The 16135-nt window shown below is 49.5% G+C and overlaps 1 protein-coding gene across 2 annotated transcripts in view; it reads right to left on the bottom strand.

Annotated features, from left to right (window-relative positions):
* DOC2B (double C2 domain beta) overlaps positions 1 to 12075 on the bottom strand; it is a 174315-nt gene extending 162240 nt beyond the window's left edge. Inside the window, exon 1 of one of the 2 annotated variants that reach the window (XM_087883454.1) lies at positions 11481 to 12075. In XM_087883454.1, the coding sequence (XP_087739580.1) occupies positions 11481 to 11922 (442 nt within the window). In that variant the 5' untranslated portion in view covers positions 11923 to 12075. The remainder of the gene's footprint in view (positions 1 to 11480) is intronic. The other variant, XM_060693248.2, reaches the window with a different exon arrangement.
* Between the last annotated feature and the right edge of the window lie 4060 nt (positions 12076 to 16135).

The following is a 16135-nucleotide window of genomic DNA, read 5'->3' on the forward strand; positions in this document are numbered from 1 at the left end:
TCAACATCTCTCTATTTTGTTTAAATATATAAATTTTTAGTTGGAAGATTGTTTTTTTTTTCTTTGCCGAGTTAAAAGGCTACCAAGAAAAGTAAAGAAGAAAATAAGAAAGAGAGAAGAAAAAAGAAAGTTTTGGAAGATGTCTCTGGGCCAATCACCAGGAGATGGGAAGTTTGTATTCCACCTTCCTTATCCTGCTCTATGACTGTCATAAAGATTTGATTTGAGAGAAGAAAGTGAAGAAAGAAAGAAAGAAAGAAAGAAAGAAAGAAAGAAAGAAAGAAAGTAAGAAAGAAAGAAAGAAGAGGAATGAAGGAAGAGAGGAGAAGGGAGGGAGAGAGGAAAGGAAGTATATTGGAAGGGGAAGGAAGGAAGGAATCAAGGAAAGAAGGAAGGAAGGAGAAGGGGGCGAAGGGAGGAAGGAGGAGGGAAGAAGGAAGGCAGGGAGGGAGGAAGGAAGGAGAGAAATGGGAATGAGAAGGAAGGAAGGAGGAGGGAAGAAGGAAAGAAGGAAGGATGGAAGGAAGGAGGGAGGGAGGAAGGCAGGAAGGCAGGAAGGAAGGAAGGAAGGAAGGAAGGAAGGAAGGAAGGAAGGAAGGAAGGAAAAGGGAGGGAGAGAGGAAAGGAAGTATATCGGAAGGGGAAGGAAGGAAGGAAGGAAGGAAGGAAGGAAGGAAGGAAGGAGAAAGGGGGAGAAGGGAGGAAGGAGGAGTGAAGAAGGAAGGGAGGGAGGGAGGAAGGAAGGAGAGAAATGGGAATGAGACGGAAGGAAGGAGGAGGGAAGAAGGAAAGAAGGAAGGATGGAAGGAAGGAAGGAGGGAGGGAGGAAGGCAGGAAGGAAGGAAGGAAAAGGGAGGGAGAGAGGAAAGGAAGTATATCGGAAGGGGAAGGAAGGAATCAAGGAAAGAAGGAAGGAAGGAGAAGGGGGGAGAAGGTAGGAAGGAGGAGGGAAGAAGGAAGGGAGGGAGGAAGGAAGGAGAGAAATGGGAATGAGAAGGAAGGAAGGAGGAGGGAAGAAGGAAAGAAGGAGGGAGGGAGGGAGGAAGGAAGGAAGGAAAGAAGGAAAAGGGAGGGAGAGAAGGAAGGGAGGAAGATAGAAACTAAGTAACATCATCTGTGCTAGTAGGGAGTGGGGTTTGCAGAGTGGAGGAGGAGGAGGAGGAGGAGGAGGAGGAGGAGGAGGAGGAGGAGGAGGAGGAGGAAGAAGAGGAGGACTGTGGGGTCCTTGGTACTTTCTGACTTTGTGCTTTTCTTGCAGACGTTTCATAACCTAACAAGGTAATATCATCAGGGCTAGAAGGGAGGGGGAGGTTTGTGGAGAGAGGGGGAGGGGGAGGAGGAGGACTCCTCCTTTCCACAAACCTGCCCTCCCTTCTAGCCCTGATGATATTACCTTGTTAGGTTATGAAACGTCTGCAAGAAAAGCACCAAGGACCCCACAGTTCAGCCCTGAGTTTACAATTATTCTGTTCTGCAGGTGGCCTTAAGTACGTTCCTGTCGCCTTGAATTGTTTACCCAAAGGGATAAAGATGAGGTATAAATGAATTTAATAAATAAATAAACAATTTGCATGTAGGGCTTAGAGAAATGCCAAATAGGACAGCCCCACCAAAACAACTGGTTATGCGCTCTCTCTCTCTGTCTCTCTCTGTCTCTCTGTCTCTCTCTCTCTCTTTCAATCTCTTTCAATCACGCTCTCTCTATTTCTCTTTCTCTATCTCTATCTCTTTCAATCTCTCTTTTCTCTTTTTCAATTTCTCTTTTCTCTTTTTCAATCTTTCTCCATTTCTCTATCTCTATCTCTTTCAACCTCTCCCTCTTTCAATCTCTCTTTCAATCTCTCTCTTTTCTCTTTTTCAATCTCTCTATTCTCTATCTCTAACTCTGTCAATCTCTTTTTTCAATCTCCCTCTCTTTCAATCTCTCTCTCTCTCTTTCAATCTCTTTCAATCTCTCTCTATCTCTTTCAATCTCTTTCACTCTCTTTCAATCTCTCTTCAATCTCTTTCAATCACTCTCTCTTTCAATCTCTCTTTTCTCTTTTTCAATCTGTCTCTCTCTCTTTCACTCTTTCAATCTCTCTCTATCTCTTTCAATCTCTCTCTATCTCTTTCAATCTCTCTTCAATCTCTCTCTATCTCTTTCAATCGCTCTCTTTTAATCTCTCTTTTCTCTTTTTCAATCTCCCTCTCTTTCAATCTCTCTCTTTCAATCTCTTTAAATTTCTCTCTATCTCTTTCAACCTCTCTTCAATCTCTTTTGATCGCTCTCTCTTTCAATCTCTCTTTTCTCTTTTTCAATCTCTCTTTCAATCTCTCTCTATCTCTTTCAATCTCTCTTCAATCTCTTTCAATCGCTCTCTCTTTCAGTCTCTCTTTTGTCTTTTTCAATCTCCCTCTCTCTCTTTTAATCTTTCAATCACTCTCACTCCCTTTATCTCTCTCTCTCTCTCTTTCAATCTCTCCCCCTTTCAAACTCTCTCTTTACTCTTTTTCAATCTCTCTCCCCACCCCCCCATTTATGTCTTTGTGCATTAAATACTTTCTTTCCTGCCAATGCCACTCTGGTTTTATTCTCAGAATCCTATTCGTTCTGCATCCTTTCATTTTCGTCCAGCCATGCAGCTCCCTTCTTTAAGAAAAAAAAATAAATAAACTTTTCTAGGTTGTTAAGACCATCACGTCAATGCTCTAAAAAACCCCCGATGCTGCTGGCATTGTCCAAAACCTGCCACCCGTTGCCTCCAAGCCATATATTCTCCCCCAGCTGGTTGCAAACCTTGGGGGAAAAGAGTCTGTGTGCTGTGCTCAATGGGCTCCCAATTTTTCATCCTTTCTTTCTGCCACCGATGCCAGCCCCGTCTCTGCCAAGATGTTGGTGGCATCATTGTGCTCTGCCCAAAATCCGACAATGAAAAGCTATGCGGTGTGAAACTGCCAACTGGGCAAGCGATGCGGCACAAGGAATAAAGGAACGGAAAGATCCCGTTTCGTGCCACCACCTCCTTCCCCTCCAAAAAGAAACTGGATCTGAACGATGGCGGATTTTGGAGGACAGTTTGGTCTAGTTGGTTAAGGCATCATGCTAGAAAGCGGGAGGCCGTGAGTTCGAGTCCCACCGAGGTAGCTAGGTAACATTGGGCCAATCACCAGGTGAGGTGAGTTCTAGTCCCGCCATAGGCATGAAAGGCAGCTGGGTATCTTTGGGCCAATTACCAGGTGAGGTGAGTTCTAGTCCCGCCATAGGCATGAAAGGCAGCTGGGTGTCTTTGGGCCAATCACCAGGTGAGGTGAGTTCTAGTCCCGCCATAGGCATGAAAGGCAGCTGGGTGCCTTTGGGCCAATCCCCAGGTGAGGTGAGTTCTAGTCCCGCCATAGGCATGAAAGGCAGCTGGGTGTCTTTGGGCCAATCACCAGGAGATGGTAAGTTCTAGTCTCGATTTAGGCATGAAAGCTATCTGGGTGACTCTTGGGCAGCCCTCCTTTCTCAGCTCAACCCACTTCACAGCTCAACTGCGTTGTTGTTGTGCAGAAAATAGGAGGAGCAAGGTGTGTGAAATAGGTTTGCCGTCTTCACTGATTTGTAAAAATATTTAATAAAGGTGGGATAGAATATAGAATAACAGAGTTGGAAGGGACCTTGGAGGTCTTCTAGTCCAACCCCCTGCTTAGGCAGGAAACCCTACCCCATTTCACTCCAGTCTCTTCTTAAAAAACTCCAGTGTTGGAGCATTTTTACTTTTGGAGGGAAGCTATTCCTCCAGTTAATTGTTCTCACTGTCAGGAAATTTCTCCTTAGTTCTAAGTTGCTTCTCTCCTTGATTAGTTTCCCCCCATTGCTTCAATTTATTCACCCAGTCATTCATTGCTGGATAAAAAGAAAAGATAAGATAAGATAAGATAAGATAAGATAAGATAAGATAAGATAAGATAAGATAAGATAAGATAAGATAAGATAAGATAATTAATTCAATTTATATGCCGCCCCTCTCCGAAGACTCAGGGCAGCAAATAAAATAAAATAATAAAATAAAATAAAATAAAATAATAAAATAAATAAAATAAAATAAAATAAAATAAAATAAAATAAAATAATAAAATAAATAAAATAAAATAAAATAAAATAATAAAATAAAGTAAAGTAAAATAAAAATAAAATAAATAAATAAAAGAATAGAATAGAATAAAATAAAATAATAAATAAATAAATGATAAATAAATAAAAAATAGATAAAAACAAAACAAAGAAATTAAAATAAAATATAATAATATAAAAATAAAATAAAAATAGTAAAATAAAATAAAGCAAAACAATAAAACAAAATAATAAAATAAAGAATAAATAAAAGAATAGAGTAGAGTAGAGTAGAGTAGAGTAGAACAGAACAGAACAGAACAGAACAGAACAGAACAGAACAGAACAGAATGAAATGAAATAATATAAAATAAAGTGCAAAGTGCAAAACTGATCAACGGGAACTAGAAAGCTCGCCGGCGTTGATGCCTCCGGGGTCAGTCCTGAACCGGACAATATTTCCAAAAGTTATACGTCCCACGTCCCCCAGTTATCCTGATCCTTTTCAGGCTAAACTTCCTTTCTGCCTTCAAACCCAAACGTGGGAATATTCTGCCGAAGAGGGGGTGGGGGGGTAACACCATCGCTCGAGTTCTGAGCTCTTGCCGAATGCCAGCCTTACAACCTGCCCTGCTTAGGCCGGCAGCCAAGACGGGGTGAACAAACACCCTGCCATGCGTAAATGGAGGGGTTGCTCCAACATCTACGCACGTCCCTGGACGATTCTCCTCGCTTGGCAGCCGAAACACGTTCATCAACTCCTTTGAGGAACAGGATGCTGGCAGCCAGAGAGACGATGGATCAGCGGCGCTGACTCCTAGAAGGGGGGGTGCTGTGAAATCCGGAGGAGTGAGCGGACGGCTCCGTTTCTACGATCGAGTCTCCCCCTCCCAAGTTTCCATAGCTAAGCGAGACAGTTGTGGTTGCGAGCTTTGCCCCGTTTTAAGACTTTCCTTGCCGCGGTTGTTAAAGTGAATCGCTTGCAATTGTTAAGTCACCAATAAGGGAGAGGAGGGCGGGGTTGAAATGTGGGGGTCTTTGGTGCTCTCTGAGCTTGGGTGGTTTTCTTGCAGACGTTTTATGACCCAACTAGGTAACATCATCAGTGCTAGAAGGGAGAGAGGTTTGGAGAGAGGAAGAGGAGGAAGAGGAGGATTGAGGGGTCCTTGGTGCTGTCTGAGCTGGGTTGTTTCCTTGAAGACATTTTATTACCCAACTAGGTAACATCATCAGGGATAGAAGGGGTTTGGGGAGAGGAGGAGGAGGACAATCACTATGGGGTAGCATTGATGATATTACCTAGCTGGGTAATGAAATATCTTCAACCAAGCTCAGAGAGCACCAAGGACCCCTCATTGTTAAGTGAGTCGCACGGTTGTTAAGTGAATCTGGCTTTCCCTATTGACTTTGCTTGTCAGAAGGTCGCAAACGGGGATCCCGTAACGCCAGGACACTGCAACCGTCATAAATATGAGCCAAAGGCCAAGCATCTGAATTTTGGTCACGTGACTATGGGGGATGCTGCAACGTATGTCTGGAAAACGGTCCTAAGTCGGGTTTTTTTTCAGTGCCGTTGTAACTTCGAACAGGTCACTAAACGAACGGCTGTAAGTCAAGGACCACCTGTGTTTGGGAGTGAAAAACGACAACTCCTCGGAAGCTGCACCGCGCCGAAAAAAGGAGGCACCGAACTCGCAATCCCACGAACCCGGTAAGGTGTCTTACTTTCTAAAAAAAAAAAGAAGCTAAGCTGTTAATCCTCTTGAGGGGAAGAAAAAGAGCGAGTCCTGCTTTGTGCCGCAGTAATTAGAGACCCAAGCATTCGAAAGCCTTCCTGAGGACCGGTGCCTTGAATCAACGCAACCTACAAAAATAGCTTTTGAAGCCTACGAATCTCTCCAGGATCTAAAGCAGAATTTTCTCTCTGCTAAAACTATTAAGTTTTCTCACTGCTGATCTGTTCAGACTGGCTGGGCTGCAGACTTCAAGAGATTTTGCGAATACAGGTAGTCCTCGATTTGCAGCAATTCGTTTAGTGACCGTTCAAAGTTACAACGACACAGAGCGTGTTTCACAGTTATGACCGTGGCGGCATCCCCACAATCGTGTGAATTATGTTCAGATGCTTGGACCGTTGGTTCGTATTTATGACCGTTGCAGCGTCCCCGGTCATGTGGTCCTCTTTTTGCGACAAGCAAAGTCGGCGGGGAAGCCAGATTCATTTAACAACCGTGTGACTCATTTAACAACTGCAGTGATTCACGTAACAAATGTGGCAAGAAAAGACGTAGAACGGGGCAAGCCTCACTTAACCAATGTCTCGCTTAGCAACATAAATATTGGGCTCAATTGCGGTCGTAAATCGAGGACTATCTAAAGGTAAAATTAAGTTTGGAGGGATGTATTGATTTATTATTTGTTAATTTTCTCAATTTCTATAGCCACCCATCTCAGTTAATGAATCTGGTGGCTTATTAAAAAAAATACATTGCAGTTTAAATATATTAAAATATTAAAAAGGTTTTAAAAATGGAAAAAACGCTAAAAAAAACATCCAGATTAAATTTAGCCCGCGCCACACTTCAAAAGTGACTGGAATTCCAATTTTACAATTTCCTGTTCTGAAAAATCTTAAAACTAGGGATGGCAGCGGGCCCCTTGCAGGTAGTCCTTGATTTACGACCACAATTGAGCCCAAAGTTTCTGTTGTTAAGTGAGACATCTGTTAAGTGAGCCTTGCCCCATTTTACAATCTTTCTTGCCACCGTTGTTAAGTGAATCACTGCAGCTGATAAGTTGGTGACACGGTTGTTAAGTGAATCTGGCTTCCCCATTCACTTTGCTTGTCAGGTCGTAAAAAGGGATCACGTGACTCTGGGACACTGCAACTGTCATAAGTACATGCCAGTTGCCAAGCCTCTGAATTCTGATCACACGATCACGGAGATGCTACAAAGGTCGTAACTGTGAAAAACGGTCCTAAGTCACTTTTTTCAGTGCCATTGTCACTTTGGTCACTAACAGAACTGTTATAAGTCAAGGACTAAATGTATAGAAGAGAGAGGGACAGAAAAAGATTTTGTGTTTTTCACAGGAACAGAAATTCAACATTAAGGCTCTCTCTACTACTGGTAATCCTCGATTTACGACCACAATTGGGGCCAGAATTTTCATTGCTAAAGCAAAACACTTACTAAGCGAGGTGAGTCTGATTTTATGAGCTTTTTTTTGCCCGCGGTTGTTAAGCAAATCACTGCCGTTGTTAAATGAATCATGCAGTCGTTAAATGAACCTTTGACTTTGCTTGTGGATGGGAAGGTCACAAATGGGGATCACGAGACCCTGGGATGCGGCAACTGTCATAAGTACATGCCAGATGCCAAGCTTTCAAATTTTGACCACAGGACTGTGCGGCGGCTGCGACGGTCGTAAGTGTGAGGATCCGTTGCAGGTCAATTTTTTCAGTGCCGTTGTAACGGTCGATAAATGAATAAATGGTTGTAAGTCGAGGACTGTGCCAGTTGAATTTCTGCCTTCAAGACAGAAGCTGAAAGGGTTTTTCTTAATTGGGAAGGGAGCAATCTTAATTCAAAGAACAATTAGAATTATTCATTTCACAATTAAAAATTATTAAAATTAATCACAGCTGGAAAGGAAGTAACTTCTATACTATTTAGTCCTTTCTTTTAACAGCTCAAGCTGGCAGGCAGACAGTATCTACGGTCCAACTTAACAAGCAACGCAGCTCTGAAAATTGTTAAAAATCAGCAACTTCACCCATCCTACCCTATAAGGTTGATGTTGAGGGGGGGAAAAAAAAAACTAGGGAGAAAAGATGAGACAAAAATACACAAGATAAAACGGATACATGTGTCTGTGTTTGTTTCGTTTTTACATTTTCTCCCCGAATTCACTCCTACTCATTTGGGTGATGATCCTTCTGCATTTTATCCCCACAATCACAACAGCCCTGTGAGGTAGGATGAGTTGGGGGAGGATAACCAGTCCTAGTCACACCCAATGAGCTTCCAGAGAGGAAGTGAATTTAAACTGGGCTGCTCTCTCTCTTTCTCTCTCCGTCTCTCTCTCCGTCTCTCTCTCTCTCTCTTTCTCAGCCCAATACACCTCACAGAATTGTTGTTACGGGGAAAAGTAGGAGGATGAAGGAACATTGTGTGTGTGTGTGTGTGTGTGTGTGTGTGTTCACCGCCTTTATAAAAATGATAAAGGCGAGATATAAAGCAATAAAATAAATAAAACCTGGATCTTCTTCGGTCTATCCAAACCTTAACCACCATATCAAAGCGGCTCTCTTAAAAAGCCCAGATCCCTTTCTCTCCAAACTCCAAACTGGCTCTTTTCCCAAAAAACACCTTCTTCTTCCTCCTTCTCTCTCTCCCTTCCCCAATTCAGGTTCATTCCTGCCTGACTCCCTTCAGTAACTGTTCCCAGCGGACAGAATCAAAACAGGAAGAAACCCAAATCTTAAAATTGTGTGTGTTTTTTTTTTCTCGACACTTAGCATCTTGTATCCAGTCCTGTGCTCCAAAAAAGCATAAATTCAACCCGAATCTCTGTGCATGGGATTGTCGGGGTCGGGGTCTTCGGACCCCCCCAACCTCTTGGGTGCTGAGACCTTGCTTTAAAAACACCCAACGCTCGGCACAAACAGCTGGCACATCTGTGTCCTGTTCACTGCCACCAGGAATGCAGCTCCCGAAAAGCTAACACGGATCCCGAACCAAGGCACAGATTCCAGATTCCCCCACTGGTTCAAGGGACCACCCATCCCATTATCCTTGCCTGCAGAATGCACGTTTGCACCCACCTCGTCCCTTTCTCCTGCTCCCAGCTCTGGGGTGCACCCCACTGTGTTGCACTAGGCGCATAGTTGATTTTGCAAAGCGAAGCAACTGGTAGTTTCTAGCAAAATCCTCAAAAATGGGGGGATTTGAGGAAGGGGGGATTGGTGGGTGGGAGATCCCTTCCTTCCGAAAGCGAGAAAGCTGGGAAGCGTTGTTTTTTTTTTTCCCCTGCTGCAGCGGCAGCTGGAGGGCAGTGGGCTTGTGAGTGCCGCAGTGTTTTGCCAGCTTGTCCCGCCCAAGGTGGTCTTTCTCGCGGTGCAAGGACAACGAGGGGAGGGCAGGAGGGCATCGGAGAATTGAGGAGGGGGGGGGTTAAAAAAAACAGCCGGGGAGGGAAGCACAACTCCCAAGAGTTTGGAGGTATTTTGGAACCCGGAAGGAATTTTTTTTGCAGAGGATCAGAAATGAGAATAGTTTTATTTGGCCAAGTGTTGATTAGAGACACACAAGGAATTCGTCTCCGGCGCAGCAGCTCTCCAACGTACGACAAATTTATAAACATCACCGTCGTAATAGCAAACAGAGAGGGGTAGTGAAGAAGATGATAAGAAGGAAAATGGTATTATTCATACTATTAATAATACTACTATTATTATTATTAATACTATTATTATTAATAATAATAATACTATTATTATTATTAATAATAATAATACAGTTATCATATAAGTTAGAATAGAATATAAAGATAGATATTAAGAGCGGTAATAACACTCCGAAAAGGTAAGGCACCTTTGGGCATGAATGAGACCCCAGGAACACCTCGGGGCGCCAGAGAAGGAGGGCAGGATCCTTCAGCAAAGATCCAGAGATCTTTGGAGGTGAGTAAGAAGACGATAACAATCCCAAAACATCTGGCGCATCCCTCGAACACCATTTGGCAGTGACCAAATCCCCTATCAGTCAATTGCAGATTGGCAGCTTGATTTGAAGCAGCTGACATCCTGCAAACCATCTCTATAATATTATTAAACCCCCCATCTGGTTAGATCAGGTCTTTGGGAAGGACTCGATGGGGAGGGGGGGGCACAGATGCCAAATCCTGGGGTTAACATCTGGCTGGCTGTAGTGCCACCCATAACAGCAGATTTGAAGAGGCTGGTGGGGGCTTTCTCCCCCCCCCCACCAGGTTTGCTACCAAGGGGAGGGGTCTGTCCATGCGTCCAAGAAGCTGATCGAAAGCCTTTAATGGAAAGCAGAATAACAAAGAGTCGGAAGGGACCTTAGAGGTCTTCTAGTCCAACCCCTTGCCCAAACAGAAGACCCTATTCCGGACAAACAGCTGTCCAGTCTCTTCTTCTTCAAAACCTCCAGCGGTTGATTGGAGAAGCCACAATTTCCGGAGATTCCACAAGTTCTCGCTGCCACTGCCAGCAAATTCCTTCCTTATTTTTTGAGCATCTCAGAAATATAGAATCACAGAGTTGGAAGGGACCTGAGAGGTCCTCTAGCCCAACCCCCTGCTCAAGCAGGAGAGACCTTATATACCAGTCCGGACAAACGCCTGTCCGGTCTCTCCTCGGAAAACCTCCACTAACAAATCACCCCATGGTTCTTGCCCAGATTCACACGTGCTCTCCCACTCGCGGGCACAATACACGTGTCTACACACACACACACACACATCTAACCAGACCCGACCCAGCCTCTAACACTCACGGGCACAATACACGTGTCTACACACACACACACATCTAACCCTACCCGACCTAGCCTCTAAATCCGGCCCGAGCGCAAATCCCTTCCTTCCTTCCTTCCTTCCTTCCTTCCTTCCTTCCTTCCTTCCTTCCTTCCTTCCCAGACTTTGGGCTGTCACACTCGCGGGCACACTACATGTGTCTACACACACACACATCTAACCCTACCTGACCTAGCCTCTAAGTCCGGCCCAAGCGCAAATCCCTTCCTTCCTTCCTTCCTTCCTTCCTTCCTTCCTTCCTTCCTTCCTTCCTTCCTTCCCAGACTTTGGGCTCTCACACTCGCGGGCACACTACACGTGTCTACACACACACACATCTAACCCTACCCGACCCAGCCTCTAAATCCGGCCCAAGCGCAAATCCCTTCCTTCCTTCCTTCCTTCCTTCCTTCCTTCCTTCCTTCCTTCCTTCCTTCCCAGACTTTGGGCTCTCACACTCGCGGGCACACTACACGTGTCTACACACACACACATCTAACCCTACCTGACCTAGCCTCTAAATCCGGCCCGAGCGCAAATCCCTTCCTTCCTTCCTTCCTTCCTTCCTTCCTTCCTTCCTTCCTTCCTTCCCAGACTTTGGGCTCTCACACTCGCGGGCACACTACACGTGTCTACACACACACACATCTAACCCTACCCGACCTAGCCTCTAAATCCGGCCCAAGCGCAAATCCCTTCCTTCCTTCCTTCCTTCCTTCCTTCCTTCCTTCCTTCCTTCCTTCCTTCCTTTCTTCCTTCCTTCCCAGACTTTGGGCGCCCGCGGGCGCCCCGTCCCACCTCCGACGCCGCTGGAGCCTTTCCCACGCGCGGTCCCTTCGGATCCCCAACCCGGACAACTTACTGCAATCGTCGGATTCGTAGCCGTCGGCTTCCTCTTCTTCTTCCTCCGGGCGGGCCGGCGGGGGTGGATGATGGGTAGGGGGGTCCTGATCCTCCTCCTGCTGCTGCTGCTGCTGTTGCTGTTGCTGATCCGGGGGTCGCGCTTTGCCGGCGGGGCTGGGGGTCTCTCCGGTGCCGTAAGCGCCGAAGAGTTGGTCGAGGTCTTCCTCGTCGTCCCGGGGCGGAGGGGTCCCGGCCGGGCTAGGCGGGCCGGCCGAGGTGGAAGCGCGGCGTTGCTGCAAGCTCTGGCTCCGGGTGAGCAAAGCGGCGGCGGGGAGGCCGCGGGGGAAACGCGGGAAGTAGTCGGAGATCTGCTTGATGGGGCGGATGGGACCCGGGCAGACGTCGATAGCCATGTGCTCCTGGATGCTGATGGGAGGCTTGTCGCCTTTGCGGTGGCTCATGCGGGCGGCGCCCGGGGAAGAAGGAGGCTCTTGCTGGGGCCGTCCGCGTCGCCTCTGCTGCTGCTGGTGCTGCTGTTGCTGCCGCCAGGAGCCCGCAGAGGCCGTCGCCAGCCCGGCTCTGCCGCGCCGAGCGCCCCGGCCACGCTGCTGGCTGCTAGGAGGAGGAGGAGGATGGATGGATGGATGGATGGAAGGAGGGAGGGAGGGAGGGAGGGAGGCGGCTGGGCACAGGCAGCGGGTGGGCGGTCAGGGTGATGTCACCGGCTCTGCCCAAGCCCTGCCCTGCCCAAGCGAGCCCAGCCAAGGACCGGGGCGACGGGGGCGACCGACTAAAGGGGGCTCGCTGAAAAGGCTCCGCAAGAGAAGGGAAGGAGATCGGGGATGGCCAGGCTCCCCCCGAAGGCAAACGGGAGATGTTTTTTTTTTTTTTTTTGTCCTCCCGGGGTAGACTGCTGCTGGAGCTGGAGGCTCGGAAGAAGGAAGGGCAGGGCAAGGGGGAGGGCGGTTCGCTGAATGCTTCGCAAGCAGACCTCCCCCCCCCCGAATCTTGAGCCGTTAGGGAGGAGAGGGGAAGGCAAGTGGACGATCTTCGTCCTCTGGGGTAGACTGCTGCTGGAGCTGGAGGCTCGGAGGAAGGAAGGGCAGGGCAAGGGGGAGGGCAAGGGAGGGGGGCTGTTCGCTGAATGCTTCACAAGCAGACCCCTTCACAAGCAGACTCTTGAGCCGTTAGGGAGGGGAGGGAAAGGCAAACGGGCGAGCTTCGTCCTCCCGGGGTAGGCTGCTCCTGGAGCTGGAGGCTCGGAGGAAGGGCCCGGCAAAGGGGCGACCGAGGACGGGCTCGCTGAAAAGGCTCTGCAAGGAGCCCTGAGCCGGCAAGAGAAGGGAAGGAGATCGGGGATGGCCAGGCTCCCCCCGAAGGCAAACGGGAGATGTTTTTTTCGTCCTCCCGGGGTAGACTGCTCCTGGAGCTGGAGGCTCGGAGGAAAGGGAGGGCAAGGGTTGAGAGCTAGAAAGCTCAAGGTTTTCTAGCCCTCGACACCCTGCCCCGCTAGAGAGGGGAGGGAGGTCGGCGATAGACTGCTGCTGGAGTTGGAGGCTCCTGCCCTGCCCAAGCAAGCCCAGCCAAGGACCGGGGCGACGGGGGCGACCGACTAAGGGGGCTCGCTGAAAAGGCTCCGCAAGCAGCCCTGAGCCGGCAAGAGAAGGGAAGGAGATCGAGGATGGCCAGGCTCCCCCCGAAGGCAAACGGGAGATGTTTTTTTCGTCCTCCCGGGGTAGACTGCTCCTGGAGCTGGAGGCTCGGAGGAAAGGGAGGGCAAGGGTTGAGAGCTAGAAAGCTCAAGGTTTTCTAGCCCTCGACACCCTGCCCCGCTAGAGAGGGGAGGGAGGTCGGCGATAGACTGCTGCTGGAGTTGGAGGCTCCTGCCCTGCCCAAGCAAGCCCAGCCAAGGACCGGGGCGACGGGGGCGACCGACTAAGGGGGCTCGCTGAAAAGGCTCCGCAAGCAGCCCTGAGCCGGCAAGAGAAGGGAGGGAGATCGGGGATGGCCAGGCTCCCCCCGAAGGCAAACGGGAGATGTTTTTTCGTCCTCCCGGGGTAGACTGCTGCTGGAGCTGGAGGCTCGGTGGAAGAAAGGGCAGGGCAAGGGGGCGACCGAGGACGGGCTCGCTGAAAAGGCTCCGCAAGGAGCCCTGAGCCGGCAAGAGAAGGGAAGGAGATCGGGGATGGCCAGGCTCCCCCCGAAGGCAAACGGGAGATGTTTTTTCGTCCTCCCGGGGTAGACTGCTGCTGGAGCTGGAGGCTCGGTGGAAGAAAGGGCAGGGCAAGGGGGCGACCGAGGACGGGCTCGCTGAAAAGGCTCCGCAAGGAGCCCTGAGCCGGCAAGAGAAGGGAAGGAGATCGGGGATGGCCAGGCTCCCCCCGAAGGCAAACGGGAGATGTTTTTTTCGTCCTCCCGGAGTAGACTGCTGCTGGAGCTGGAGGCTCGGAGGAAGGAAGGGCAGGGCAAGGGGGAGGGCAAGGGAGGGGGGCTGTTCGCTGAATGCTTCACAAGCAGACCCCCCCCTTCACAAGCAGACTCTTGAGCCGTTAGGGAGGGGAGGGAAAGGCAAACGGGCGATCTTCGTCCTCCCGGGGTAGACTGCTGCTGGAGCTGGAGGCTCGAAGGAAGGGCCCGGCAAGGGGGAGGCCGAGGACGGGCTCGCTGAAGGCTCTGCAAGCAGCCCTGAGCCGGCAAGAGAGGGGAGGGAGATCGGGATGGCCAAGCTCCCCAAAGGCAAACGGGAGATGTTCGTCCTCCGGGATAGACTGCTGCTGGAACTGAAGGCTCGAAGGGAGGGCCGGGCAAGTGGGAGGGAGGGGGCGGTTCGCTCAAGGCTCTCTAGCCCTCTACACCTGTCCCGCGAGAGAGGGGAGTGAGATCGGTCCGGCCAGCCTCGGGGAAGGCAAACGGGCCGGATTCATACTTCGGGATAGACTGCTGCAGGAGCTGGAGGCTCGAAGGAAAGGCCGGCAAGGGGGCGGCCGAGGATGGCTCGCTCAAGGCTCTGCAAGCAGACCCGGGGAGGGAGATCGTCCCGGCCAGTCTCCGGGAAGGCAAATGGGAGATGTTCGTACTCCGGGGGTAGACTGCTGCTGGAGTTGGAGGCTCGAGGCATGAAAGAAGACTAAAGACCTGCTCCCTGGGTCGTAGACAGGGGAGGGAGATCGGGCCGGCCAGCCCAGCCTCGGGGAAGGCAAGCGGGCGGTCTTCGTGCTTCGTATGTGCGAAGTCTGTCTTCCGGGATAGACTGCTGCAGCAGCTGGAGGCTCGGAGGAAGGGCAGGGCAAGGGGGCGATCGAGAATGGCTCGCCCAAGCTTCTGCAGCCCTCAACTTACGAGCCGCTAAAGAGGGAGAGAGATCGGCCAGCCTCGGGGAAGGCAAGCGGGCGATCTTCACACTCCGGGATAGACTGCTGCTGGGGCTGGAGGCTCGAAGGAAGGGGCCGGGCTAAGGGGGAGGCTGAAGGCGGCTCGTCCAAGACTCTCCAGCACCCTCCTTCTACCCTCCGCTAGAGAAGGGAGGGAGATCGGGCCGAGCCGTGCAGCCTCCGGGAAGGCAAGCGGGTCATGTTCCTAGTCCGTATGGAGCTTCGTGCGGCGGCTGTTGATAAAAATAGGATCACCAGCATGATTGCCAACGTCCGATGACGGATATAGCGCAAGAAAGAAGATGGAGCTTTTGGGATAGACTGCTGCTGGAACTGGAGGCTCGCAAGGAAGCGACGCCCTCGCCTCTCCAGTTCCCCCACCCCTGTCCCGCTAGAGAGGAAAGGAAGATCCGTCCGGCCAGGCCAGCCTCGGGGATGGCAAGGGAGGCGCGAGTCCTCCATCTGGAGCCTCCCAGATAGACTGCTGCTGCAGCTGGGAGAGCATCAAGATCACATGAAGTGTTGATACCACTTGGTAAGGCCACACTTGGAATGCTGCATCCAGTTGTGGTCGCCACGATACAAAAAAACAGATGTGGAGACTCTAGAAAGAGTGCAGAGAAGAGCAACAAAGATGATTAGGGAACTAGAGGCTAAAACAGATAAAAGAACGGGTTGCAGGAACTGGGAATGTCTAGTTTAATGAAAAGAAGGACTAAGGTGTTCCAATATCTCAGTTTCCCAGTATCTCAGGGGCTGCCCCAAAGAAGAGGGAGTCAAGCTATTCTCCAAAGCACCTGAAGGCAGGAAAAGAAACAATGGATGGATGCTAATGAAAGAGAGAAGCAACTTAGAACTAAGGAGAAATTTCCTGGCAGTGAGAACAATTAAGCAGTGGAACATTTTTTTTTTAAATTTGATTTATATGCCACCCTTCTCCGGAGACTCAGGGCAGTTTATAATGCTATTAAGCAATAGCCTTCATCCTTTTGTATATTTATACAAAGTCAGCTTATTGCCCCCACAAACTGGGTCCTCATTTCACCTACCTTAGAAAGGATGGAAGGCTGAGTCAACCTTGAGCCTGGGGAGATTCGAACTAGCAGTAATTGCAGGCGGCTGAATGATAATAACAGGCTATTAGTCTGCTGCGCCACCAGGCGCAGAAGAATTTGCTTGCAGAAGTTGCGAATGCTCCAACACTGGAAGTTTTTAAGAAGATGTTGGATAACCATTTGCCTAAAACGGCATAAGGTTTCCTGCCTAAGCAGGGGATTGGACTAGAAGACCTCCAAGGTCCCTT

The sequence above is a fragment of the Pantherophis guttatus genome, chromosome 1 (genome assembly GCF_059756535.1).
Source record: "Pantherophis guttatus breed Tessera chromosome 1, ASM5975653v1, whole genome shotgun sequence".
Taxonomy (NCBI): Eukaryota; Metazoa; Chordata; class Lepidosauria; order Squamata; family Colubridae; genus Pantherophis; species Pantherophis guttatus.